This window comes from Crassostrea angulata, chromosome 3, assembly GCF_025612915.1.
Source record: "Crassostrea angulata isolate pt1a10 chromosome 3, ASM2561291v2, whole genome shotgun sequence".
Lineage (NCBI taxonomy): Eukaryota > Metazoa > Mollusca > Bivalvia > Ostreida > Ostreidae > Magallana > Magallana angulata.
Window position 1 is genome coordinate 8144908 of NC_069113.1, and position 27861 is coordinate 8172768.

A 27861-nucleotide genomic window follows, 5' to 3' on the forward strand; every position below is an offset into this window, starting at 1 on the left:
TGAAAAAAATTAACCATGAAATTATTCACACTGGAACTCCATGCAGTAAGATAAAACCATTCAATGAATATATCTCACATGTGATCTCATCTTTATTTCTGTGGTACTTTTTAGCCATAAATTTACATTATCCCTGCAAACAGATTTCCACATTCTACCTTTCCTCTAAGATTTATATTTCAAAATACTCTTTTATCTGCATTTCTATGACATAATCAAACAAATAATGATACGCAACCAGGTACTTTGGAATGAAGTAAACATTTTCCTTTTACCGTACAAGTTCTCCCCTGGGTCATATTCTGAGATCAGTAAATGTTTTTACACAGGATCAATGTACAAAAAATATAAGCTGATCGGAAGTCAGCGTACACTAGGATATGGAGTTTGTTGCAAATGAAATTAAACTCCTACGTTATCTGTCATTCACCTTAAGTTTTGTTTTCTACAGCTACCATGTTATCATGTCAAGATGACTCAGAACACTGATTTGCATGGTGACCAAAAGCACAGAAAAAAAAACTGACAGAGGTTTATCAATGGGCTTTTAATCCTCTATTAATGATTAATGTTTGGGTATCCCATATGTAAATAATTTCTCCATACAGCCACAGCTCTCATTTGCATATCAGTGGATTATCACTTATTACTAATGTCAAAGCCAACAATACCTGCACAACGAAGTTACGCACTTGTCACTCGGCTAGACATTTAATATGCATATCAGGTAAAACCTTATTGTTTACAAACACAAACATAATGGGCACGAAGACCGATAAAAAAATAATAAGGGAGCGTTTACACAGGAGTTCATTAGGTGCCACAAAATGGTTGGAGCCGGTTTTTAATCTTGAGTTATGATTCCTAAGATGCACAGTTTTGCAGGAGAGTGATAAACACCCATGGAGAGAGAAAAAGAATGATTTCTCTGAGAAAGCGAACACAGCTATAGATAAGACCAGTTTCTCCTGAAACAACTACAACTTATAGCACAATTTCTTAACCCTCCATACTTTTCCTCATTAAAACATATGGTGGGATTTATTCATCTTTTCTTGCATCATTGTGCCATTAAAAGATTCAATTCACAGAGACACTGTAAACAACCCAGACACTAAACGGTAAACATATCTGCACATGTATGCACTTTTACAATTCAAGGTGGGAGAATTGCTAGAACTGCACGAATCTCTGCATAGCTCATGAAAAAAGCCAAATCATTGAAGTCATTTCAGACAACAAATGTATAAATTTCCAAATCTTCAGAACATGCACAAAGAATTCTGACATAATGATCACTGACATGTCAAACGTTGTAAAATTTAAATAGACAATGATATAATGATAATACTCTATTCTTTCCTTTAACTCGTTAAAATGACTATCACATAATTTCAACAAGTGACGGCTTTTTGACCTGTGGTTAACTGGTCAACACTGCAAGATTCCTTACCTCCAGTTGTTCGGAATCACATCCAAAATATATTCTGGTGATAAGCTTAAACTGAAGCCTTCCCTGAATTTCCATAATAGTGGACTCAAAGTCATGAAAGCTCTGGTCCTCCGTTGAACTCGGGGTATTCATATTTCACGCTTGTTTTCACGCCTTTTTTTCCCTCATATAGGAGGCATATTACATTGCATAACAGTATTTTAAACTGCTCCATTTATCAAGTCTCTGTCTTTTCCTCATAGTGGGATAATTATAAGATATTGTATATCTACAAAGGCTGCAGACAGCGGTGAAAAAGCCACCACCATTTAATTTGGGTGTATTAAACCTGACAATCACACGAACATAAGGCAGGGTTGAAAAAAAAATTCCATACTATAGGTTGCACATGTTGCCCCATACTTTTTATGACTAATACCCAATTTGATCAATACACATAACCTGCAGATTGCTTGAACTTTCACTCTACTGGCATACAATTTTTTATGAGTCTAGGGAAAAACTATGAAGCTAATGCCAATCCATTTGGCATACCTAAATTATTAGAATAAAAACTGTCAAAATGCATATCAATCTCCTGGCAAAGATTTTCACTATGAAATGTAATAAAGATAAATTAATGAAATATAATCTCAAATCTTTATCCCTTGCTGCCTGCAAAATTTCTTGGTACAATTTCAATTGCCTACCCATAAATAAAGTATTTTGTTTTCAACATTAATTCAATCTAACAAGATACAGTGTTTTTACTCATTAAGAAGGAAAGGTGCAGTAACATGTAACCAGGTACTGATAGTGAAATCAGATATTTCAGAATCTGACCAAAGCTTTCATATAACATTTCCACAATATATATATGAATGTCAAATATGCTTACAACTTGTATAAGAAATAACAATGGCCATTGATCAAGATGTTACTACATAAACAACCAGATCCAAACAACAAAACTTGCAGCCAACAGTAATTTTTAAATACCGATCACTTATACCGACAGATGCAATAGATTCTGTGTGTAAGACAATTGTAACACATCCTGTCAAATTGTTTTAGGGGTTAGTCCTTTATCACATCCATTTTAATTCCAGAAAACTTTGGGCTTAGAATGAAATATACTCTAATCCTTCCTATAGCCACTCAACAGCTGGATTTGACACAGGTGTGCTTACTTCTCGGCAGCCCACTGAAATGGAGACAGTGAATGCGCTCCGATCAATGTACTTTCTAACACACTGGAAGCTGACTCAGACTAAGCTATCTAAAAAATAAATTTATCGCTCCATCTACTTATCATCTAATGAAAAATCAAATTATACACGGTATATGGGACTCTTTTTATCCATGTAGATCGTATTCTCAATTATATCAATACCTAATTACCTTCGTTTAGTTTTATTTCTTTTACATCAATAAAAAAACATGCAGTCTTGTTAAGTTCTTTGACATAGGCCATTATCCCGAGAAACAACGAACACAGACAGAAATTTCTTCATAATGTTTTCTTCAGAGAAAACAGGATTTTGTGTGATGTACATGTATTTGCTCCAAGAGAAGTCTTAAATTCTCTCTAATTACAAGAGTTTTCTCCCTGTCGAATAAAAACTTTGACAACCCATGATTTGCAAAACCAAATACGTGTAGAGTGATAGCATTCAACCATTACTATCATCCTTACTCTCATTATTGATAATATACGGTATATCGTATAGGTAACTGGGTCACAGATGTCATTCACAAAGGTATAAACCTACTAATCCTCATGTTTTCCCTGGAATCTCTTGAGGCTCTTAGTGCATCGATGTACTGTAAACAATAAATGCTGAGGTAACATTTATTAACACTCTCACAAGGAGGCCTTCTCCCTCGTTACCATCGCCCGTTACCATCACGACTGTTGTCACTCAGCCTTCACATCTGCTGGGTGACTGCATGCTAATCTGAGGCACCCTCCACAGTGCCAGCATACAGAAACCTATATTCTCACTACTCATGCAGTCAAGTCTCATTCAGAGCTATTTATCAAAATTCTCTTATTCATTTTCAAAGAATAAATTCAACATACCAGTACAACAAATATATGACCCGTCTATGCACCATGTCATCTTACTCCTTGCTGTATATTTATATACTAGTATATAAAGCTTCCTATTTCCTTGTTTACATTTAGCTTTTGTAAAAACTAACTCTTTATATGCAGTGTTTAGTACATTTAACTCATGTTGATTCCTTTTCACTAATTAGCATTAGATGAGCTAATATTACAGCTACACCCACCCACCCACCCACCCACCCTAAAAGCTTCAAAGAAAACAGGTAGATAAAACATGTACATTGCAAACACAGAATTCAGTACCAAAAGAAACAGGTACTATCAATATAATCCTTGCTGTCAAAATTAAACTAATTTACAGTCCAATTAAAGAAAAAACAAGTTTATATATAAATTAGCCGAGCGCTCTCCGCCCTGACAGGTGAAACACTCACACCTGGTATCTACTACTTGCCCTGTTGTTGTTCCTCTCCCAGGGTACGATGAATCCTTTGGTCTTGAATCCATACTTTTTCTGTAACTTTGTTATCAGTATGTAAGCCTTGGAAACAGGTCTGTCCATGGTAGTGTTTTCATTCTTTCACAATAATTAAACCCACAGCACATACCTCATATTTCAATCAAACACATTGACTATTCCCTTCCATTTGATGAAGATCTTTTCAGACATACGAGACATGTATTTACCCCATACAGGCATATAACCGTATTGTCACATTCTTCTCCCAGAATTTTAATCAAACCTGAATTAAGGTACACATAGAGAAGTTATCTATGTATATTACAGGCAGGGGTATATTGTATACATATCCCACTGCAGATTCAGAGTGTGATGTAAAAGCAATTATTTGTCCACCATTCACTCACTCACAATGGCAAACAGCAGTGTTTTTATGTCCAAAGGGTTCTGGCATCCACAATCCAGTGAAAAGTAAATACCAAGGAAAGGGAACGGAAAGCCATACTTTCCAAATAACTAGGAATAATAACTGGAGTCCTCAAGAGTCATGTTGACCGAGCTAATATTGTTACAGGCTACTCTCTTCTAATTACTGGATCACACAGGCTGCCAGCTTTATGGCAATCAAGCAAGTACTAACAAATCTGATAATTGATGACCCAAACACTCCATGCACACTGACCCCTCAGACACACACAGGCCTAGGGGTGGGGCAGGACACTGGATTCATTCTCCTCAGCTGTCTCCTTGGGGCAGCATTCAATCAGTTTGCACAGATTTATACAAGAATTCCTACCCTCTCTGCCACTCCAGGTAATAACTCAAAAACAAGATATGATAAGTTTAAACCATATCTAATTATCAATTGAAAGGAATTATGTGCATGGATTAGTCTTATCTCTCTGTCCATTTAGAGCTCTTTACATATTGGCTGGATGACATATCAAGCACAACTAATGGCTCAGACGTGGCTTCTTGAGATGATAGCACTGCCTTATTTACTGTTTACCTATAGTTCAATATTAATTGTAGGTAAATATTGGTCACTTTCACTCTTGTATCCAATCACTGGTTCCATATTACGAAACACTGTCAGATTTATCAAGATACAAAGAATAAGAACTGTAAATCCACGAGCCACATCTAGAGATCTTTGCGTACAAAATTAAGTCACTTGACATATCCTTAATTAAAGTTCTGTACAACCATCATAAATATTCATTTAAATCTTTGGAACAAAACTGTTATGATAAAACAAGGCTTTTGATCATTCACCTGAAATAATTGGAATTATCATAAATGCATTAAAAACTGTTTGCTTTACACCATTGCAGTGAAATACCTAAACCCTAAACCCCCTCTTATCCCCATATCTAAACCGTTCTTGTCAAAAACACATAATTCTATTAAAGAAATATTTTTCGCTAGATCAAGTAATTCCAGTGTCAACATAGACCTGGAATATTAGTTCTGTAATGTGTCAACTATTAGATAGGGGAGGATGAGAGGGGATCGATCCAAGCCCCTGGTCATACTCCTAGATCCCTGTCCACAGGTAAGGCAACAAATGTATGCAATTAAGTCAGCATAGGTACACAGGTAGGACAATACAGGTACAAAGGTAAGACATAAGAGGTAACACAAGGAAAGCATCAAAGATACACAGGAAAGACAACAAAGATACACAGGTAAGACAACATAGGTAACAGAGATAAGACAACAGAGGTAAGACAAAAGAGGTAACATAGGAAAGACAAAATAACAAAAGATACAAAGGTACATAATATGTAAGACAAGAGAGATACACAGGTAAGACAAGAGAGGTACATGGTTAAGACAACAAAGGTACACAGGAAAGACAACAAATGTACACAGGAAAGACAACAAAGGTACACAGGAAAGACATCAGAGATACACAGGTAAGGCAAAAGAGGTACACAGGTAAGACAACAATAGTACATAGATAATACAGGGGTCTCAATAAGCAGCCAGTCTGGAGCAGAAGTAGCTGCAGGACTGTAGCTCCCGGTCTGAAAAAATTCGGATGGACGACCTGGGAGCTACAGTGCCTCCCATAGTAAAAAACTGCAATTTACGGCGCACAAAAAATTGCGCTAGTTTTGGACTTATTAACCTTATTTTCACACAAATTCTGTAAAAATAATTAATTCTTCAGCAAATTTACTACTGATATCGTCACTTCACTTGCCTCAGAAATTCTCTTAAACATGATAACCGACATCGGAAAAAGAAGGATGTTAATTTACGTCGAGATCGAGAGTCGCCATTTTTAAATGTAAACAAACTTGCACCTCTTTAATTTACATGGCTGGTGATGGTGTTTAAAAGACTATCAGAAGTAAGTGAAGTGACGATATCTGTAGTAAAATGTCCGAGGAATTTTTTGGGATCAAAGATTTGTACAGAATGTGTTTGTAAATGAGATTAATCGGTCCAAAACTAGCGCATTTTTTTGTGCGCCGTAAATTGCAGTTTTTTACAATGGGAGGCACTGTAGCTCCCAGGTCGTCCATCCGAATTTTTTCAGACCGGGAGCTACAGTCCTGCAGCTAGAGCAGAAGGACCTGCAAGGTGCACCTTTTGGAATGATTTCAAATGGCTCAAAGTCTCAGATACCAGACAGTTTAGTGTTACACTACAGTGAACATGTATGTTCTAAGACCACTCTTTGTGTAATATGTGTTCAAAGCATGTGATCATTTGTTGAATACTAGTATGTTTGCATAGCATACATTCACAGTTTTATTAGCACATGTAGTACATACACCCCTTAAAGACATTAAACTTATCCTTTTTTACTATGACAAGTAAAGTCTCATTAGTCTTTAGAATGCAAGAATGAATAGGTTTTATTTCATAATAATACAGATACATGTGTAATGATAAACACTTGCTTTGTTTTTGTAATCAACATGATCAATAGGCCTTAAAAGTCATATACCAGTACATGAAAAAAAGAACAACATATTGCTCTCATGAACCCCCCCCCCCCTCCCCCCCCCCACCACCACTTTAAACATCTGACCCAACCATCTTTCAACTTTCAATTGAATTTTCAATCACAATTTTTACCTGATCCAATTACACAGGTGCATATATTAATTCAAAAAAATTCCACTTACACACAAGTATACTCCTTTCATAACTGTTGAACTGTCAGTACAAGATAAGATCCAAATTACTCATGCTTTCTGAAACAAAAGAGTTTCAGAAGAACGCTGTACCAACAAAAATGAAATAGTCCTGTCGTTAGGAAAGGCTCTCCCAATCTACTGTCTACAGACTGAATGACATAAAAAACCTATGTTGACTATTTCCCAAACTTGCGTCAAGAACAATCTAGCCTAATCCTTCAATCTTACCATTTCAAGGCCAAGCAGAAACTTATGGAGGTCTACCTCATTCTGCCAAAAGAATTTCCCCTGTTGAGGCCGATAGTCCATGATCTGTGCAGAATTCCACCCAATGCACACATCCTCATCATTTTAAAACAAGCTAGAGTCCTCGAAAAAAAGCAGCTCTTGGTTCTATGTCTACACCTATTGAATTTGATTTAAACCGTCCAAGTTTACATTGAAAAACCTTGTTCAAATTGTATTTAAACAAATACAATGCAAACATTCAACAAAGCATACAATTCCTTTAAACATTTGAAACGGACATCCAAAGCCCCTTTGAAAACATACTGATATATCTTGACAAGGTCTTATCAACTTATGATCTAAAGTTAATTTTTAAGAATTTGTACTTTCAGTCCTCAACAGTACCATCAGTGTTAAAGTACAAGGTGTGTAAACTTTGATTTTATCTTGTTCAGAAATATAAATCTTGGATACCGGTATTAGAATATGTTTAGTTTAGGAGCTTATGTAGTGGTAAAAACATTACCTGTAGATAAATTATGCTCTTAGGTCTGGTATTATAACATTTACAGGGGTTGATACACAATTTGTGACAACCAAAGAGAAGTAAACAAGGTATAGCAATGAATGAGGGAGGTCCTCTTTATAAAACCTAAAAACAGATTTATATAATGGACATGCATCCATCCTAGATTCACTCACTTACATGAAGATTTCACCTTCTATGAATGTAAAAAAGCCACAACTTTCCTATAATGGGTGACTATTAAGGATCATTATTAAGGCAACACCCTCTTTTATAGAAAACCTTGGTCTTAAAAAATCTCATCAATAAATATCCAAGTTTATGTCTTGAAGTTTTTATTTTAAAAATCACTTGATTCGTGTATCTGACTATCACTAATACAAAGTCTGTACAATGTCAAAGCAGTTAGTAGGAAGACTTGTTCTAGTTAAAGTCTCACCTATGACACACCTTAAACCTAACTTTAAACAAACACTTTTGTAGGTAGTAAGACAAGTTCTGCATTGAAAGTGAAACTTGTAAGTACCATACATTACTGATAAATAAAATCATAGAAAATTAAAAGTTAAATTGCATGAAGTATACATGTACGCTGTCCAAAGGGTGTTATTATACATAATGTACAAAAATTTCAACACATTTCTGTCAAAAAATGAATTCATATAGATGTAGATCTCAAGGCTTTGTGATTTTTTTATTCTTTCAGTACAAGAGTACTATTTCATATACCCTCCAAAAATGAAATATGATTAGAAATTGTGATGTCAGTGTGTTTGTCTCTAAAACAACTTTATATTCCTTTTACAATTTTAGTCAAAATCTTTTTAATCAAGGTACTGACATCATCATCAAGGCCTTTCTCAAAGATGTCCATAGATGTCTAAATAGTGTTAGCAATTATCAAGATCATCAAATATTGCCTTATATCTAAATACAACATTTGTATTTATATGTATTGAAATGACCAAATCAGTCCAAATCTAGTGCAAGTTTTTGTGAGCTGTAAAAGGAAAGTGTTTTAAATGTGAAGCACTATGGCTTGTCAACTCTTTTCTTGTAGACATACAGATTTCCAAGCTATTATAATTACTGACCACCAGTATGCCACAGTAATCATTCAAATCAACATAATACTCAAACGCTAGGTGTATGACGGATATCTCTGATATCTTTAATTTGTCTTCTCTGTACGTTGATAAGCTGTTAATTTTTATTAATTCTTCATAGTTTGTTAACATTGTTTATATAGTACATGTAATTAGGCACATTTGATTAATGCAATCTTTATGACTTTGATCAACTTTTTCTTCTTAGAAAAAAAGGTTGGCATCAGTTGATCAGTGAACATCGAATTTGACACTTTAAGGGTATTTCACTGTAAAATAGATAATAAATTGCAAATGCCCTTTTCCCTAAAATATGATATATTTTATTGATTAATCAATAAATTGTACAAAATGCGTTTGAAAGGTAAACTGACCTTAAAATGTTGTATTTTAGAAAAAAATACTTTCTTTAAGTGATATTAAAGCACAACACTCTGATGGTATCATTCTCATCATCATTACATGCTTGGAGAGCAGACGAATTTTGGGGACATTGTCCAGAATATCACGAGTTTTTCCAAGATGACCATGCTATTCCTTACCATGACCTTCTGTCCGCCGTCTGGTGTGGTGTTAGCTGTAGCTCATGATGCTGCAAGTCCATCCAAACTCATTTTTAGTAGAAAACTTCCTTTACAGTATTTATTATTATTAATTCATAACATTATCTCTCTGCATGGATGAGCTCATCATTTACCGGAAGTTCATTGATTGCCTTTGAGTTTGCGTGTGTTCCTGGAGAATGTAAACTTCCGGTGATGAGGTTTTTCGTTTCAAATGTGTATTCTGTGTAGACCAACATGTATTCGTACGAAGAAAATGTGGATCCAGTAGATAAATATCAACGATCAGTGAGAGGTAACAATGTGCATTTACTGTTTTTTATGATCGTGCTAATGCTGAACCGGTGTTGGTTTGAGATAATTTTAAAACATGCAAAAGGGGTAGGGGTTTCAATGGATCTGTATAAACTAAAAATTACCTTTATTTTAATTTCAAAAAGATATTTTCCATATTTTTATTGACAGTTAATTGAATATTTATGCGTGCTTTAGTTGACAATAGCATATAAGTGTACTTAAACTTGAATATTCATCCATATAGGAGCATTTAAGCAAGTCTGAACATGCACTATATACATTGTAGTGCTAATTGATATTGTATAGCCTATAATTAGCATACGGATACACTACTTTCTATTATAAATCATATAGCGTATCCCTTGAAAATAAATGATTTTGACAATTAAAGTAAACATCTGAAACTCTGTTGTAAAAAAAATTGTCATTAAAATCACAATGACATATTTTGTAATCCACTTTTGATTAATACACTAAACAAATGCTAAATGGCAATGATTATTGACCTATTTTAAAAGTGTATTTATGAACCCAGAGTGTTTAATCTTAATATCATATTCAGAGAGAGCAAATGCCAGTTTACATGAACTGGAGGATGTTTTATTGGGGACATCATCAGGCAGAGGGAGGGTGGAAACATCAAGGACGAAAGTCCAACTTCAGGCCACAGTTAATCCTCGTACACTGAAGTGGTATGAGGACAATGCTCGTCCACAGAAATATAAGCATGCAGTCTCAAAGCTCAGTGCTATGCTTGGCCAAGACTCACATGTAAGTTAAAGGATCAAGATATTAAAGATAAAGATATTATTATTAAAGATATTAAAGGAAATATTTAACATGAATGTTTTCACTTTGCCTACATCAGAAACATACTTGTAAATAACATAATATGTTATAAGCTGCTCTACAATGTATAAGGTACTGATAATATCATAGCTGAGTTCATGAATTCTATAATGCAGATTCCCCAGTCCCTGAGGCAGGCAGATAGCAGTGTTCCCTCCCTGGAGGAGGCGGCAGCAGTAGTGCAGGCCCAGACAGGTTATTGCCAGCAGCTGGAGGCAGAGAACCGCTACATTAAGGTAGGTTCAAATTTAAGTCCATTTATTTTCAATTGAATTGAAGATTGAGATGCAGATAAAAGCTGCTAGAGTAAATATTTATCGAGCAATGAATGCAGTTTCAGAAAAGTTCCATTTTTTGTACCGGTACATTTAATTAGATTCAAGGAAAAAATACAGGGCAATTATTTCTTCGATACATGCATTTGATGAATGATAGCATATTATACATTAAGTATTTTTTCCTTCTTTCAGGATGAGCTTGCAAATTTAAGAGCAAAACTTTCTGAAATTATAGAGGAAAACAAAAGACTACATGAGGAGTTAAAAACCAGTATACTTCAAGAAATAGTTGGAGAGAACATTGATCTAGAAAAATCTGAGGTATCAAGATGTCACCTATTATATGAATGATTAGAATATGCATTTGTTTGATAAAATCATGGCCTCTTACTAAAAGAATCATTAGGTATCATATTACATGGACGTATTTCAGTATACATGTATATGTATTTGTTCTAACCATTAACTCTAAGAAAAAGAACAATTTTAGAGTCACTGTTAACGGATATGGCTACTTCACATTTCTCTCAGGGGGAATCATATTTCTTAAAAGTGTATGCTACATGTCATAATTCTTTTATTTCTACATTACAGGTTGAAAACTTCTTCCTAGCAGATAAGTCTGATCACATTTTTCACACAAGAGAACTTAAACATCTCCAAGTGGAACTGGTAATTCTTTGATTTTACAGGTTCAATGTAAAGTTATAATTTTATTTGAATTTGTTGAGTCTGACTGGTGGCATTAAATCCTGATACATGACTAACTGAATCTAGAGAGAAGATGTTGTTCTTTGTGTATGAACATGTCATGTTGTTTTACAGGAAAGACTGAGTTCCCTTCATTCTGCCAGAGTCAGTAGACTAGAGACTCAACTGGAGCATTCCAGGTATTTTATTAATGTACAGATACATGTACATTTCAGTATATATGCTTAAATTTACTAAAGTTTATATCCGCCTGATATACTTTGTATACATGTATTACATTTCAGTAAATATGCTTTAATTTACTTAAGTTTATATCCACTTGATTAACTTCATATACATGTATGTGGTACTCAAGGCCATCCTTAAAGAATTGTTCGTTTGGAATTGCCACTTTTGGGTTTCAGACCCAGGAGGTTTTTTCAAATTAAAAGATCTCAAAAAGCAGAGAAAATCTTTATTTCGTTTCTTTGATCAAACGCAGTTTTGAGGAAAATGTTTTGATAAACAAACTCACATGTGAAGATTGTACCATGAATTTCAGAGAAAAAATATTTATTTTTTACTAGTAAAATTTTATCAGCGGAGGGTATTTCAATGAGACAGGATGCAATTCCAAACAAACAATCATTTTATTTTGGGCCAATGATTCTACCAGTATTGGTCTCAAATAATGTGCTTGAGTGAATGTTGAGTTCAAGTTTGATATAAAACAAGAAAGGAATAAAACTGGAAAGATTATACTGTTAACTTAAAGTTAATGAATCTGTAAGATTATTTATTGTGATTGAATCAATCTTTTATACTATGTAGTGTGTTTTAATTATTAAAGATTTTAAAAAAAAAAAATTAAGGATTTTTCAGCTTTGTTTTGGAGATTCATGATATGAATCCCTCCTAAGTTTCTGCAACCAGAGACTGCATGATGTTTTAGAATTTTGACATCTCAGTAGTCAAATACTATGACGTGATAAGAAGCATTTCATAAAATTGAATTAGAGCAATTGTTATAAGTCATACAGTTTTAACAGGTACAGGTTTTAGTTGAGTTGAGCTTTCATATTAACTTCATGATGCTGTTCTAGGTCAGAGATTCAGAAATATGAGCAAATGGTGGAGGATCTAAGATCTCAACTGCGAATGCACGACAGCATACCAACCAGAGAAAATGGAGAGTTTGTCTCTGAAAAACAACGAAACTACCTCCAAATCACAATCGATAAATTAACAAGGTTCGTGTTTAATTATATCTGAATATGATTACATGTACATATGTTTTTAATCATAAATTGACTAATATATTAAAAAAAAAATTCTTAAATACGTATACACTAAATATGTACAGTAGTATTTATATGAAATGTACATTTAATCATTTCCTCATAACTTTATTCTGATTGATATGTTAAAGTCAAAAGATATAGTTTAATAATTTGATAACATTTAACCATGCATTTAAAATTATAGGAATCATATTTTATAAAATCAATACAAGACTCATTTTCCAGAATATAAATGAAATCAAAGAATCAATGTATTATCAGCCTGATTTGAATATTCATTTATATTGAATCACTGTTACTCTCACAGCAATGAGCAGCCTTAGGGGCTATGATACTAATTAGTATTGAACATCAGTCCTTTATAATAACTTATGCCATCTGTTGCATTAATTTGCTGGATTAACCAAATTGGACAATTTGTCTCTTATTTTCTGTTAGAGAAAGAGATGAACTGATGGAACATGTGACAAGCTTAAAATCAAATGTCCAGAAACTAGCACAAAGAGAAGAGGAAGCATACCAGCAAACCAAGATGGGCATTGAGATGGTGGAACAAGCTCAGCTCGAACAAACTCAGGTAAAATTCACTGTGGCCAAGTTTTTGATTTCATGTTTTTCTCTCTGATAAATCTTGTTAAATCAACTTTGCCAACAACTATATTTAAACAATAAAATGCTTTCTTTGGTGATTCATTCGGGATATGAAGGTAGCAACATTGCAGGAAAAATACATAACCCGCTAACGCGGGTTATGTAAATTTTTCCTGCAATGATCGCTACCTTCACAACCCGCATGAATCATCAAAGAAAGCATTTTATTGTTTATATTAACATCTTTCTTTAACTAATTAATAAACTGATTATGAAAAGTTAGTAAAATTCACTAAATTACTGTTAATGTACAAAAGTACGTTAGCTAAAAGAAACAGCTAAATTGTCTCCTGTGAGACTTTGAGTCTGGCATCGTCATGATTATTTCGTGCAGTCCAGGATTTTATTAAGGTCGCTGTAGGTTCAGACCAATCGATAAACAGGGCGTGTCAATTTCAGTCCTGTCACTTTCAGCAGCTGTAGATTTCGACCAATCGATAAATAGGGCTTGTAGAATTCAGTCTGGCTGTTTCTATAGAGCTATGAATTAACTATAGGTTTCCCTAAGAAATAGAGGAAATAATGCTTGGTAGATGTAAATATACATGTATAAACATTATGTTAAATCCACTATGTAACCAAATATGTGTGGAATTTTATGAATATTTGATAAAGTAGGATACAAATAAGTTTTATTGCAGCAAGATTTTAATTATAATTAGTACATGTATATTTGATTAAGTAAGTACCAGTAGTATATTAATTGCTTACCACTAGCCATCTCTGAATGGTATAGGTATTTTAATAGATTTACATATACATGTACTCTTGTACAAATAATTTATGATACATAGCACTGATGAGGCATAGCTTGAGTGACATTAGATATTTCTATGGAACACAGGCTATAATGAGACATTACTTGATTTTATGATATTTCACAGGCAATGGTGCAAAAAGAGCAGCTTGCAGAGGAGCTCAGCAACATGAAGAAGAGGTTTGACACGTACATCCTGGACACTCAGGCCCGCCTCCTAGAGGAGAGAGAGAGTGTACGCAGGGAGAGTCAGATGATGATTGACACCATCAATCAAAAGGTTTGTCATTAAGGTCAAAGGTCACAGTACCGGTATATGCCTTTAAACACAGACCAAGATATTTATGTTGCACGCAATATTTAAAAGCTTTATGTTTTTGTTTTATCCAAACTTTATTTTTTGTAACTGTGGTAGGTAAAGTCATGAAATTTGGTATCTATGTTTAACTGTAACTGCCTTTCCAAGTATCTTTACCTGTAGACCATGTATTTGTCAGTCTGTCATTGTTCAATATTTATATAATTACTATAAGATCCAGATCACACATCAAACATAAACCCATGGGATTAACATCAATATGGTATTCGGATTACATGTACTTCTTATGCTCTCTTACTTTTATTTTACAGTTTTATAATTTTTCATATTGTCCTTTGTAAAGTTTGTACCGAACTACATAGGATGATGTGGGATATATATCCATGATTTTGCAAGAAATAAAAAATTTAAAAAGCTCTGCGAAGTTAAAAAAAAACAACACCAATATAGACTAGATATATACTGTAGAAGCAGAAATATTCGTTGAGGATTTAATTTCGTTATTTTCGTTGGCAATATAAATCAACGAAATTAAATCCATGACGAATTTTTAACCCTGGTATTAATGAATACAAAAAGATTACGATATGACGAAATTAAATGCCAACGAAATCTTGTTTGGTTTAAAAACAACGAAATTTTGACCCAACGAAAATATATGTTTCTACAGTAGTAAGATTTATTTTCAACAGTTGAAGGAAATGACAGACCAGTATGCTGCAGCTTCTGCTCAAGTGGACAAACTATCTCGGGAAAAGGTGGCCTACATCAACGAAATTGATGAAATGAAGATCCAGCTTCGCAGATTCGATAAAGAGGCTTCCATGGTAAGAGAACATTTTTTGTCATAAGGAATACAACATTTGATAGTTAATTCTGATTATTGATCTAGATTTTAAAATAATAGTTAAACTACCATGAAAAACATACATGGAAATCATTAGAATATATTTCTTAATAATGCTTTTGAAAGTTGAAAGTTTGAATGAATCTTACATCGTAAGTATTGGTTCAAGCACAATTGGGGTTAACATAAATGGATGTAAAAATAAGATCAAAGACTTGTAAATTTATTATCTGTATAATGCAGGCTGCAGAAACATACAGAACAGAGTCTACTCATGCTTCCATTCAGAAAAGCCATGCTTCCCAAGAGGTGAACAGATTGAGGAAAGATTTGGAAATCACAAAAAGAGAAAGGGACCAGGTTTGTCAATGTACCGGTAGATTCAATCAACAAAATCTACTGAAAGAAAGAAAATTGAATAAAAGATTATTTCTTTTGAACATTTCCTTCCAGTGGTGCTTTTGATAAGATTAGTATTAATTCATCATTATCATGGTTCTTTAATGAAAATTTTACAGGAAAAAAGTAAAATGGAGATAGAGCTTGAAGGTCTGAAGCGTCGATTAAACAAGGCAGAGAGAGAACTTGTCAACAGTAAAGAAGAATGTATCCATTTAACAACGAATGCCCAAGCATTAGAGAGAGAGGTTTGTAATTCCATTTAATTTTAATTTGTTTAACAACGAATACTTAAGCATTAGAAAGAGAGGTTTGTAATTCCATTTAATTTTAATTCATTTAACAACGAATACCCAAGCAGAGAGAGAGAGAGAGAGGTTTGTAATTCCGCAATATTTTAATGTTTAAATAAGTTCAGTGTTCCATTTGGTGAGTCATTCCTTTGGATTTCCAATGATAAGCCTTAAGGTATTACATGTAATATGGACCCTTCTTCCCATCACCAATAGCCAGTAGTCAGATTTGTTTATTTTTATCTCCCTAAGGTGACAATTAATGATTCTAATCCTTGCATTGCCAAGATAACCCTCTTCTATATTCCTTATAAATTCAGCACAAACAGAGATCAGAGGCAAAAGAAATTTTTTATAAAGTACCGGTATGCATGTATGTATGAAATCTGATGTTTGCTTGCAGCTTCATCTAGCAAAATTAGCCAAAGAGAGCATAGAGAGGAGCAGAAATGAGGATTTGAAAGCTATGACCAAACGAGCGCAGATGAGAGAGGAAGAACTCAACAGCTACATAGAGGACATAGGAGACAAGCATGGTAGTGTACTAATAAAAACTCCCTTAGCATCAGAGGAAACTGTTTATGAATTAGGATGAATTTTCTCATTCCAAAAAGCAGTCAAAACTGATTTTCTTTAAAGACAGCATGCTTACTTTGTAAACAAAAAGTGTAGTTTATTAGTTTTTCCTTGAAGGAGTCTCAAAAGATTCTTCCTATGTACCGGTATGTACAAGGATCATGTATCTTGTACATGAATGAAATAAATTGTAAATGAAAAAATACTTTCTGAATTATTCATAGAAAGATCAACTCAGGAAATGGATGTGATGCTAAAGAAGCAAAATCGTCTGATGATAAAACTTCGTGATGAATGCAAGAGACAGGCAGGCCAAATAGAAAAAGTCACAAAGAAAAATAGGTCAGTTTGAGCAAGACAGGGATATGAGTGTTTGACTGTTAGAAAAGAGCAATCAAAATAACTGATGTAAAGTAGTTGATGCATCCTGTGTTAATTCTTTAGTTTTTAAATGTTTGGCAAAATTTATGATAAGCAACAAAGGTATAGTAATATTTGTTTTTTTACCTTTTTATTTCACATGACACTATTTTTTTACCTTTTCTAAGAAATGAAAGTGGTCAACTACGCAAAGAAAATGAGGAGCTGAGACTTCGACTGCAGCGAGCTTTGATTCGACTTGAGGACTTAGACAACCAGTCAGATCAACATGGCAGGGTCCACGAAAAAATGAAAGAGAGGCTAAAAAAGATGGACGACTATGCTCAGGAGCAGGGACAACAGGTTATAATTGTTTATTGAATTCGACAATATTTCAGAAATTTGCAGACCAATTCTGATGTTTACAGTTGAGTTACCTCTCATGGCATGTAAAAATCTCTATGAAATGACTTTGCATTGCTTTATCTGAATCTGTAATGCGATGGAAATGGGGTTTATCATTCTTAATGCTAAATTCTTTTATTTCCACAGATCTTGGATTTGCTGTCCCAGCAGAGTGCATTGCTAAGGGACAGACTACTCCTGTCTCGAGAGGTAGAATTCCTCAGGAAGGAAATCACAAAGTTCACGGAGGCAGACTTGGAGAAATTCTTTTCTTCCAATAAAACTCTTGTAGATGATATTATTAAGAGTGTGAATACTGAGGAAATGGAAAATAAGTACAAACAGAAGTCAGTGATATTTTCAGACAACAAGACAGATGAGGACAGAGAGGATTTGGTAGACACATAGTGCTTGTTGTTAATGTTGTTTATACATCTATAAACTGTGATATTTTTGTACATTTTATATTTATTAAAAATATTTATCATACCTCAGAAAAGTACATGTCTTATTTACAGCGCCTTGTATTTTCACATATCCAATTGCTTTCATGTGTCTGTAACAAGACCAATGCCTTGTCTCATTGGATAGATCAGCTAAAGCAAGTTAAAATCAATTACATGACCAGGCCAAATAAAGAAAATATCAAAGTTCAAATCAATCTAATTAAATGTTGGATCCACTTGCGTTCTCCTTACACCGTTTGTGTAAAATTAGATTGATGGTTGATTAAGCTTATGTTCTCTCTCCATCATGGTAGAGAGATGAAGGAAGTGTAATTAACTTTGGAAACCCACTTTAAGCTTCTTCTCTCCATCAAATCACTGAGGTCAAATGTGTGCTCTTCCGTTCATGTGAAATATTCATGAATTAAACTTGGCCTATACAAGTTTCATCTTCTTGATTCCATATATATATATATATATATATATATATATATATATATATATATATATAAACAAAATTGCTTCTTATGTTGTTGCAGACCCATGTGAAACAACAAAAGAAGTATCTTGGATCTAGTTGATATTTGTTGTGTCCATGCGGGAAAAAATGCTGACTTTGCTTTTTCTGTTATGATATAAGGAAAGAAATTTTGTGATTAAATTTCTTGTTAAGTACACTGTACAATCACTGCTGCATTTTCAAGAAACGTGTGTGCCCTGCAAATTGTTATTGATCATCATTGCACAGTTGTGTCGGAAGCAAATTGAAAGGGGGGGGGGGGGGCTAGACTAATCCTAATATATTTTAATTTTAATTTTGTTGATTTTTCTAAAATATTTGTTCGCAAAAGGGGGATTGCTTTAAGATTCAACTTTCAATATGTTAATTTAAAATAAAACACAGTCTAATTAGGCTGTTCAAAAGTGGGGTTTTGCAACCTTTAAGACTGCATTTTCATCTTGAATTGTAATCTCTAAGCAAGATCTATTTCGGATTCAAACGGAAGGAGGACCACGTACCTCTTAAATTTTTCTCTGTTTCATCACTAGCTCAGCCTCTCCCTCCTGTCTAGAAAACCCCTAATAGGCTATGTACGAAATTTAAAAAAACAAAAACCTCCCTTTGGAACAAATGTTGTTATATCGTTAAATGCTACGATCCGAGCAGTTATTCTCTCTCTCTCTCTCTCTCTCTCATTTTCCCGCGCTGATATAATTTTGGCAGTGATGTAACTTTGATCAGCCAATGAAAAGTCGTCAAATCTCAGCTACGCATCAGTCTATTCACATCCTTCCGAAAAGTGAACATGCCGGCGAAAGTCAAGAAATCTAGAAAAGGCCCGTTGCCCACTGGTCCACCAAAACTAAAAACTACTGCAAAATCAGCTACTAAGAAGAAGCCAAGAAGTAAGAAAAGAAAAGAATCGTTCAAAATTTTCATCTTCAGGGTCATGAAGCAAGTCCATCCCGAACTTACAGTTTCTACCCGAGCCATGGGAATAATCAACTCTTTTGTCATTGACATATTTGAAAGACTTGCATCTGAAGCGTCCAAGCTGGCAAAACTCGGTCGCAGAGCTACGATGAGCAGCCGTGACATACAGACCGCGGTGCGCCTGATTCTTCCCGGGGAGCTGTCCAAGCACGCGGTGTCCGAGGGAACGAAAGCTGTCGCCAAGTACACCAGCGGGATTTAGGAACCGAGGCACAGGTGTGCCCTTTGATGTGTACAGAATTGCTTGACATTATATTTCTGATCCTTTATTGTGCAATTTAATGCTTGGCAAGTGCTTCATTTTGCAGCTTGTAAGAGTTGACCACTTTTGTATTGTCATTTAACTATATTTTAAATTGTTTTGTTTTTTTTTTTTTTGGTGATTGATCATCATAGCCCATTTTGTAGATAATAGAAAACACGTTGATTAAACATTTATCAACGATATTAATTGTTTATTGTTGAATGGTTACAACTTGCACCAAGGAAGTATGGGCCTATTATGTTTCTCGTGAGATGAATACAAACCAGGCAAGTAGCATCGTTTCGAAAGTGTTGAGGGGGGGGGGGGGGGGGGCAAAAGCTTGATGAGCCAAAACAAGAGCGAAACTGAAAGAGGGCAACGTGATAATTGAATATTCTATATGTATGTTTACTAAAAATGCTGGGGTGCCATAAGTACAATCCACACTTTGCAAAAGTTGTTCCCCTTTGCGGGGTCAACTCAAAGGGAAAAAGCAACTTTTCCCTTCTCTAAGCAACCAAATATTTGGGCGTCCTCTGAAGAAATCTCTTGGAATTTGATTTATTCCTTCGATGTGTGGGTTGCCCCAACTTGGGGCAATTAAAATTCACAGGGAAACGTTTTTTTAATGTCAAATGACAAAGTTACAACCCTCTAATATGGGTTTTCCCCAAAGATGGCGGCCAAGGAACATAACTTTTGTAAAGTGTGGATTGGTCTATACCTATAACTAAAATTTCAATGTTAATTTTTTATATTTTCAATTTAATTTTTTTAAAGGGGGGGGGGGGGCGGAACTCCATGATACGTGATAATCTTTCTTTATGTAATTTTATCAAAAATGTTTGAGAACAATACGACACAACCCACCTCCCTTTTCGCTGCATGCGTGCTGTGTTGCAGTCCATCGTTCTAGACCCTTGTACTCTGCAGTCGTCACAAACATTCGTACTTGTCGCTCACGTAACTGTATGTACTACAAGTTGCTGTGAACGATTTACGAGTTCCTATGGGTTTTTTCAAAGAAATAGAATTTTTTTGGTGTTCCGTTTGGGCCACTTGCATCTTAACGAAGTCAAAAGTGCAAAGTTGCGAAAGCAAAAGTCGGAATTTCGTTCCTTCGCGCTTTCCTCTCGCAACTTGGTACTTATTCTCGCATGTTCGTTTTGATTGGATGCAGAAATCGTGAACAGAGATAATACAGGTACTTGTGAACAGAGATAATGTATACAGGTACTTGTGGACTGGACCTGCTCTGTCCTATCCATTTTCCCTCAAAGTATTAATTTATGCTAAGTAATGCCTGTGAAGGTATGCAGTTTTAAAAAAAGTGCAAGAAGTGCGTAAAATAAAAAACCATAGATGGTGATTCGGTTTTGATTCGATTTTCTTATAACATAGTGGGAAAATAATCAATAGATGTTAATTTTGCAGAAAGCGTTGTAGATGTATATCAGTGCATTGTTTATCTGTATTCGATAGATCATTTGTTTTCTTCAAGTATTAAAATTAAGAGATCGCAGGAGAATTATCTTCAAACCTTCCAATAACTACCATGATTTTTGTTGGAAATTGCTGTGACCGTTTATAGCTCCGTTCTGACGCAGAAATGAAGTACCGAAATTTGAATATTATTGAAGACTTTCTTTAATACTTGTTTACTCCATATTGTTATTAAAATCAAATTTTGATTTGGACTCGAACCGATCTAGAGCAGACAAGCCGCTGTGATGACTTCTATAGCTGATGCGACCTTAATTGTCATTTCGTGTACATGTAGTCGCTTCACAATTTATTTTATTGTTTTTTTTTGTACGAAATCATGTATTCGTTTGATCTGATTGATCAGTTGCAAAATATTCAGGAATTGCAGACAAACGAGTTTTGAGCAATAAACATGAAACGCAAAATGAACGAAAAAGCACTCGTTTATACTGGTGAAATATAAATTTATTCAGTGTATGGTAATTTCTAGTAGAGCTCTATATTTTTCGAATGACCCATATGTACGTGTACATGTGTAATCTCGAAACTCGGTCACCGATTGATATATGCCAAATTAGGAGGACGAACATAATAATTTTAGGTATTTGAAACGATTTTTGATTTCGTCTACATTACTCCGTATGGCCAACAAACGTATATGAATAATTAACCTTAAATGTATGATCATAGTGATTCTTAGACTGTCAAATTGTTGTCGAAAGCATGACGTAACAGTATGGAGATACTATAGAATCTAAATTAAGTATTTTATAAATACGCAAATTAAATGTGATGGTTTATGTGTATATGCAAAATGAGGTATCGCAAAGCAACTGATAATGATAGCCAAGTACGATGTTTTTATAATGTTTTTGAGAGCTACCTTTGTCCTAACGGTACTTACACCAAATAAGTTCTACAAAGGACAATATCTGTTAATCCCAGATATTTACTGAATTAATACCAATGAGGTATAGTTTTTGACAAAAACAAAATTAAATGCTGTAAAAAGGTTTAATATATAAACAAACTTGTATTAAGATAAATGAAAGATCTAACACAGAAATACATATAAAAATCATTTTCCGATTTTTAAGTTATTATTATCATTATTGATTAATATCCACACTTCTAATCAAATTATTTATAAAGAATCAAAGTATCGCAAAAATATAAAATAAAAAAGATTGTTTTCAGATCATCCAGGAGACTAACATTATTCGGGGGAAATGAGAATTTGATATGTATTGTACAAGTTGATCGACATTCCGATTTGGTCGGTTTTCTAGAATTCCTATAGTCATGATTCTGACCATGCATCATGTTTTCAATATTCACCTATAACGCGCTAACATAAAGTTATGCCATATCCATGACCAAAAAGTGCACCCCACGCAGTGCACACACTGTAAGAATGTTCTTGCACAATAAAAATAGGTCTTGTGTCGGGACATTGACAAAATATCATTGCAAAAAACGTAGTTGAAATAACAAAAATTCAAGATATTTGTTGAGGACAACAGTTTTTATCACAGCTTGGTTGCAAAGGAAGACAATTGTTAATGACCTTTCACCTGTCAGGCCTGTCATTTCTTAGTAAAAACCTTGGAAAAAATTAACCGAATTTTGGTTAACTTGTTCAGTGTCAAGGGTGCATTGAAACATTTTTCAATGACCTCGGCATAAAACAATGGCACGAATACATGCAATCTATTTGCGTTTGCCTCCAGAAATATAGTGGTTCGAGGATAGGTTTTTCTAGGCCCATCTGAAAGTAATATTTTGCATTCAAGAAATAAAATTAATATTTGCTCTTTACTCTTTTTCTCTGGAGTTTGTCTTGATCTTATTTGGTGGTAAAAATTCTAAAATGTCTGCATTTTCTTAACTATGCCACTCTTTGATACAACAACCACTGGACATAATTTGACAACCATTTCTGTTTATTTCCTGTTATTGTTGTCATGTTGTGAATTTTGAATTCACCGGGTGGCAGTAAATACAAAATTCACAACATGACAACTTTGAATATTTTTGTTGTTGAGATTTTTGTTGTTGTTTGGTTGTGTGGGGAATTTAACTCAATAATCCGGACGTTTTGCTCGTTTGATGCAAATGACGTGATTTGTCGTGGTGCACTAGCTGCAAAGCTGCAAATAACAAACAAAGTCGGAATAAGGCTTGTCGATACGTATATTTGTTGATCTCGCAATGGAATGAGCCAAAAGTTGGGCGCGAGTATACATATCGAATTCCGACTGACCAACAGGTATCCAATCAAAACACATTATTTTATCCATGTGATGCAAAACATTTATTACAAAATTTGCCCGAAAGCTTTATTTAATTTTACGTAAGAAATTACACAAATAGGAAGACCGACTTGCCTAAGGCTAAACAGTTTAAAGTATTATCACCTATTTAGCTAATAAAATGGCTGTAATGGATTAAAAATTACTAGATCAAAAGACCATAAAATTGCCAAAATCAGTGTCAAACATGTTTACAGAATCTTCCTTGATATTAAAATAAACCAGTGAAAATAAGCAAAATTAAGAATGAAGAATGACCAACAAACTTTTAAGTGTTTTGTTAAGTATTTGAATTTGAATAGTAAAGTTATGCTTAAAAAGTTTTGAATTTACCGGGTGGCAGTAAATACAAAATTCACAACATGACATTGTCATAAAGTTAAAAATGTTTGCCAAAACAATGACCAGGTGATCAGTAACACCTGTCAATATGTAGACTATTGGTTCAGTGAGCGAGTTTGTAGAAATGTTTTCAGACAAACATTTAACCTGCATATATAATTGTTTTATACATTCCAGATCAAAAATATCGATAGAAAAATAAGTGTAATGTCGTAATTGATGTTTCTTGTACATGTATCATATGACCATTGTGATGTTGCTGAAATGTGATAGCTGACAGTTTAGGGTCAAAGGTTACAGCAGCTGTTGTCTTCCTCAACATCCTTCACCAACTGTCACAGTCCAAATAAACTGACCAGTGTCCAGAATAGAGAATCCATATCAACAGTTGCACCTTCGCATTCATAGAATATATTTAAATAAGGAATAATTCTTTGAATATAATTATATATAATGAGGTGATCGAACACGGTCGGGAAGTGATAAAATCCATGATAGATTTGATCACACCCGATCGTAATTGATCACCTCATAATATTCAAAGAATTATTCCTTATTACTTATATTCACATGATTTTCAACAATTGTACGATTTAATATGAAAGAAGATGGGTGGATAAGGCGTGTAAAATGCCCATACGCGGTCGGACAGGCTACTAAAAAATTAAAGTATCAACAAATCTGATGGTATTTTTTAAAATCATTTAAAACAATATATATTTAACGAATCATTGATTTGTAAGCTGTAGGTATGTTCAATACTTGGAATATGTTGACTCAAACAGGCGTATACGTATCAAAACCTGCAAATATTGTCATTTTTTAGAACTTCAAGGCATTTTCTTTTATAGAGTGGGTCTGTGCTCCATATTTTTCTCATAGCCTAATTAAGGTCTAATGGAAAACAAACCGATTTCAATCAACAAAAACGTGGAGAGATGACCCACTATACATTAAAAATATCATTTTGTATCCCAACAACTGAACGTATTGAAAAAATAATACAAGTCCGGTAATTCTTGACCTTAGTCACACATAATATTTAAAAAGCCGCCTTTGTTATGTCTGAAATGGCTCAGTGGTTAGAGTACCTGGCATATGCTAACCGTATATATCGAGGGTTTTTATGTTACGGGTTCGATACCACCAAAATTTCTGTCAACATTTTTTTTTCTTATTTTTTTTTTTGTTAAATATATTAAAAACTGACTATAGTTAGAAATTTTGCTATTGCAAAGTTCTATTATAATATATTTGAATAGATTTAATTAGGGAAAAATAAATTTAAAATTGTATTTCACTACTAAACCGAATGGGCATTTGCGCCATCTTATTCCCCCATCTTTTTTTAATTGATGAAATGTATTGGACTACAGTAAATCACGCCTATAACGCAGTGTCAGGGACGGATGATTTTACTTCGTTATAAGCGTAATTCGTTATATCCGTCAAGTATACAAAATGTAATAAAGTCTCGGGGAATGAAAACCACTCGCTGTAAGCGTCAATTCATTATAAGCGTTTTCGCTATAACCGTGTTTTACTGTATAAATTACAAAATCGATTCCGTGGTATTATTACGCACAAAGACACTGAAAAATGTAAATATTTCATTTTGGAATAAAGATTATTTTACTTTTTACACTTGATTTTGAATTTATCAACATGATTATTTTACTCCAACAATGCATGTGAATACCACAGCGTCTTAGTAAATGTCACGGGTATCTTACTAGTAAACCCCTAGCAGTTGTGTAGTCTCTTGATAAAAGTGGGGCAAACATGTGAGTGTACTATAATATTCATTACTTTTATATTAAGCCTACACGTGCTTTGAATCTAAACTTGATGTACTGAAAGATAATGAATCGATTAGATAGTGTAATATTTGAAAAACTGTAAGAACATTAAAATAATCGAATAAATGTTAGATTTATAAAGTTTGTATAATGTCATGTTGATTATACCGAGAACATTTTTATTATAATGATTATATGAATATCATACATGTAATTATCATGTCTGGTAGTAAAATGAAATCAATTAATCAACAAAAAATCAGCCTTGAGATAGCCATTCAGTTATCCAATTTTATCTAAACTGGAACATATTCTGTGTGCAACATATGCTACAGATTTTACAATTGATTGCAAACTGCGTTTTCATACAATTTCGCCCATAAGGTCGTTATCGTTATCTGTAAGTACGTAACACGTGCCACTGATACTGGACTAATTCTTCATTTAGTATTTATCCGTTTAAAACCACTTTTGACGTATCTGTTGAGGGAGTAGGTTTCTGAAATCAGAATGGTAAGTTTGAAATGAAAAGTACTAAATGATATTGTCATATTACATAACTTGCGTATTTAGGGACGCAGTCTCTTTGGATACTTATCTTACCTTGGAGTCTAAAGGGATTAACTAATAGATGCGTGATAATTCAATAGGATTAAGATAATATTTCATATCCATTCTTCGTTTTTTCCAAATAAACAACCACTTTGACTAAATCTTAGATTGGAGGATCCTTGAAAATTTCACATTTTTTAAACCCTTGTCACACCAGGGATGCGTACTCAAGGCGATCCTTAGAAAATACAGAACGCCGCGGCATCTAACAGCGCCGCAACAATACAGCGGCATCAACATAGAGGCCGCACAGAAAGCTATGAAGGCGAACATTCTGAGCATGCACTTAGTACGCATCCTGACTCTACAATGTACGTTCCATACACGGAGTATACACGATGTAAAGTCACCGAAGCTGCGCGGGAAAGATTTCCAACAGCGTTAAAAGAGCTCCGTTGGCCCACTTAATCGACGCACATGAACGCATTGGTCGTCGTCAGCGTATGCACAGTGAATTTATCAAGGTCCTTTAGGATTTAAATTAGGTAGGGATTAGAGTCCTACGTGATGAACACTCAGCGGCAGCCAGCGCAGCCAATAACAAGTTACGTGTAGAACTAAGAGGGAACGCAATAACATGCCGTGGAAGGCTCAATTAAACGCTGCGGTCGCCGTCAGGACGCCGCGACTTTATCTTATGAAAATTGAGAATAAAAATGCACAATTTTCTGCATTTTCCTTCGATCCTACGATTATTCCAAAAATTTAAATACACCGTTATACATGTACATCTGTGAGGACACAATCTGGTTTGACAGGTCCTCAAGAATATCAAGAATGGAGTGACATTGGTTTTTTAATTGATCCTCTTTTATTGTATTCATCTGGTATATACTGCATACAAAATACATTTTGGCATTTTTTTTTCCATAACAATAATTATTACAAATGGTTTATAACAACAATTTATTCATATTTCAGTTTCGATTATTCCTCGTTGCGGCAGCTGTCTTGGTCGCAGTCAGCGCCGTATGTAACGACTTTGACATCCAGTATGGCTGTCTCCAGAACGTTGATGGCCAACTCAACGTGTGTAAGGCTGGCTGCTCCAGGGTGCGGGCTGCCCTGCTGCAGTGTGAGATAGACTGTCTACAGAAGGCATATGGACGACTCGTCAGCTGCATCACGCTGGAGTAAAGCACCGCTCCAGTAAATCTTGGTTGTCTTTTTTGCAAAAACTTGATATAAATTTAAAATTGTGTGATTCTAACGGACATTTTTGAGTTTTGATTCTAACATGTAGCTGTGAATTAATTCTCAAGATATGGATTGCAATGCAATAAGATTAATACAGGTGACATAACACTTTTTAATTTTATTTCCAATATAGTATGATTCTATATATGCAATTCTTGCTACACATATATGCCTATCATTTAATAAAGGGCGATATGAGATACACGTTCAATGTTTCGAACACCTAGTTAAAATCCATTGAACTGCTCATACATGTATTAGCAATAATCGTATTCAAGCACTTTTAAAAAGTACTTTAATTTTCATTTATTAACGCAATAAAAGAAATAGATGATTCTGTCAAGCAATTAACAAAAATGTAGCAGA

General features: G+C 34.3%; 3 protein-coding genes and 1 long non-coding RNA gene across 11 annotated transcripts in view; 3 read left to right on the forward strand and 1 right to left on the reverse strand.

Annotated features, from left to right (window-relative positions):
- Nucleotides 1–9658, reverse strand: part of LOC128175056 (centrosomal protein of 170 kDa protein B-like) — a 35554-nt gene extending 25896 nt beyond the window's left edge. For 2 of the 8 annotated variants that reach the window (XM_052840455.1, XM_052840447.1), the window contains exon 1: nt 1454–2968. In XM_052840455.1, the coding sequence (XP_052696415.1) occupies nt 1454–1585 (132 nt within the window). In that variant the 5' untranslated portion in view covers nt 1586–2968. Of the gene's footprint in view, nt 1–275; nt 1326–1453; nt 2969–7106; nt 7300–7346; nt 8874–9520 lie in introns of those variants that run through there. The other 6 variants (XM_052840452.1, XM_052840449.1, XM_052840451.1 and 3 more) reach the window with 6 other exon arrangements.
- A 3-nt stretch (nt 9659–9661) lies between these two features.
- Nucleotides 9662–18052, forward strand: LOC128175057 (serologically defined colon cancer antigen 8 homolog). Its single transcript, XM_052840460.1, has 16 exons — nt 9662–9836; nt 10401–10609; nt 10804–10923; nt 11158–11286; nt 11560–11637; nt 11791–11855; nt 12759–12905; nt 13395–13533; nt 14492–14644; nt 15376–15510; nt 15774–15890; nt 16049–16177; nt 16626–16758; nt 17023–17140; nt 17347–17521; nt 17711–18052. The coding sequence occupies exons 1-16, from the start codon at nt 9779–9781 to the stop codon at nt 17969–17971; spliced, it is 2166 nt and encodes a 721-aa protein (XP_052696420.1). The 5' UTR covers nt 9662–9778; the 3' UTR covers nt 17972–18052.
- Nucleotides 18053–19209: 1157 nt separating this feature from the next.
- LOC128178161 (late histone H2B.L4-like) lies at nt 19210–19951 on the forward strand. The gene has a single exon (XM_052845202.1). It carries the CDS (start codon nt 19317–19319, stop codon nt 19704–19706), a length of 390 nt encoding a protein of 129 aa, XP_052701162.1. The 5' UTR covers nt 19210–19316; the 3' UTR covers nt 19707–19951.
- A 6151-nt stretch (nt 19952–26102) lies between these two features.
- Nucleotides 26103–27697, forward strand: LOC128178590 (uncharacterized). The gene is made up of 2 exons (XR_008242970.1): nt 26103–26199; nt 27220–27697. It is a non-coding gene; the product is annotated as an uncharacterized LOC128178590 (long non-coding RNA).
- Nucleotides 27698–27861: the final 164 nt, after the last annotated feature.

Excerpts from the sequence above, each read along its gene's own strand:
- LOC128175057 (XM_052840460.1), top strand. The coding sequence starts at position 9,779 with ATGTATTCGTACGAAGAAAATGTGGATCCAGTAGATAAATATCAACGA. Across the intron at positions 9,837-10,400 it reads ATATCAACGATCAGTGAGAG|AGAGAGCAAATGCCAGTTTA; the intron begins GTAACAATGTGC and ends TATCATATTCAG. Across the intron at positions 11,856-12,758 it reads ACTCAACTGGAGCATTCCAG|GTCAGAGATTCAGAAATATG; the intron begins GTATTTTATTAA and ends ATGCTGTTCTAG.
- LOC128178161 (XM_052845202.1), top strand. The coding sequence starts at position 19,317 with ATGCCGGCGAAAGTCAAGAAATCTAGAAAAGGCCCGTTGCCCACTGGT.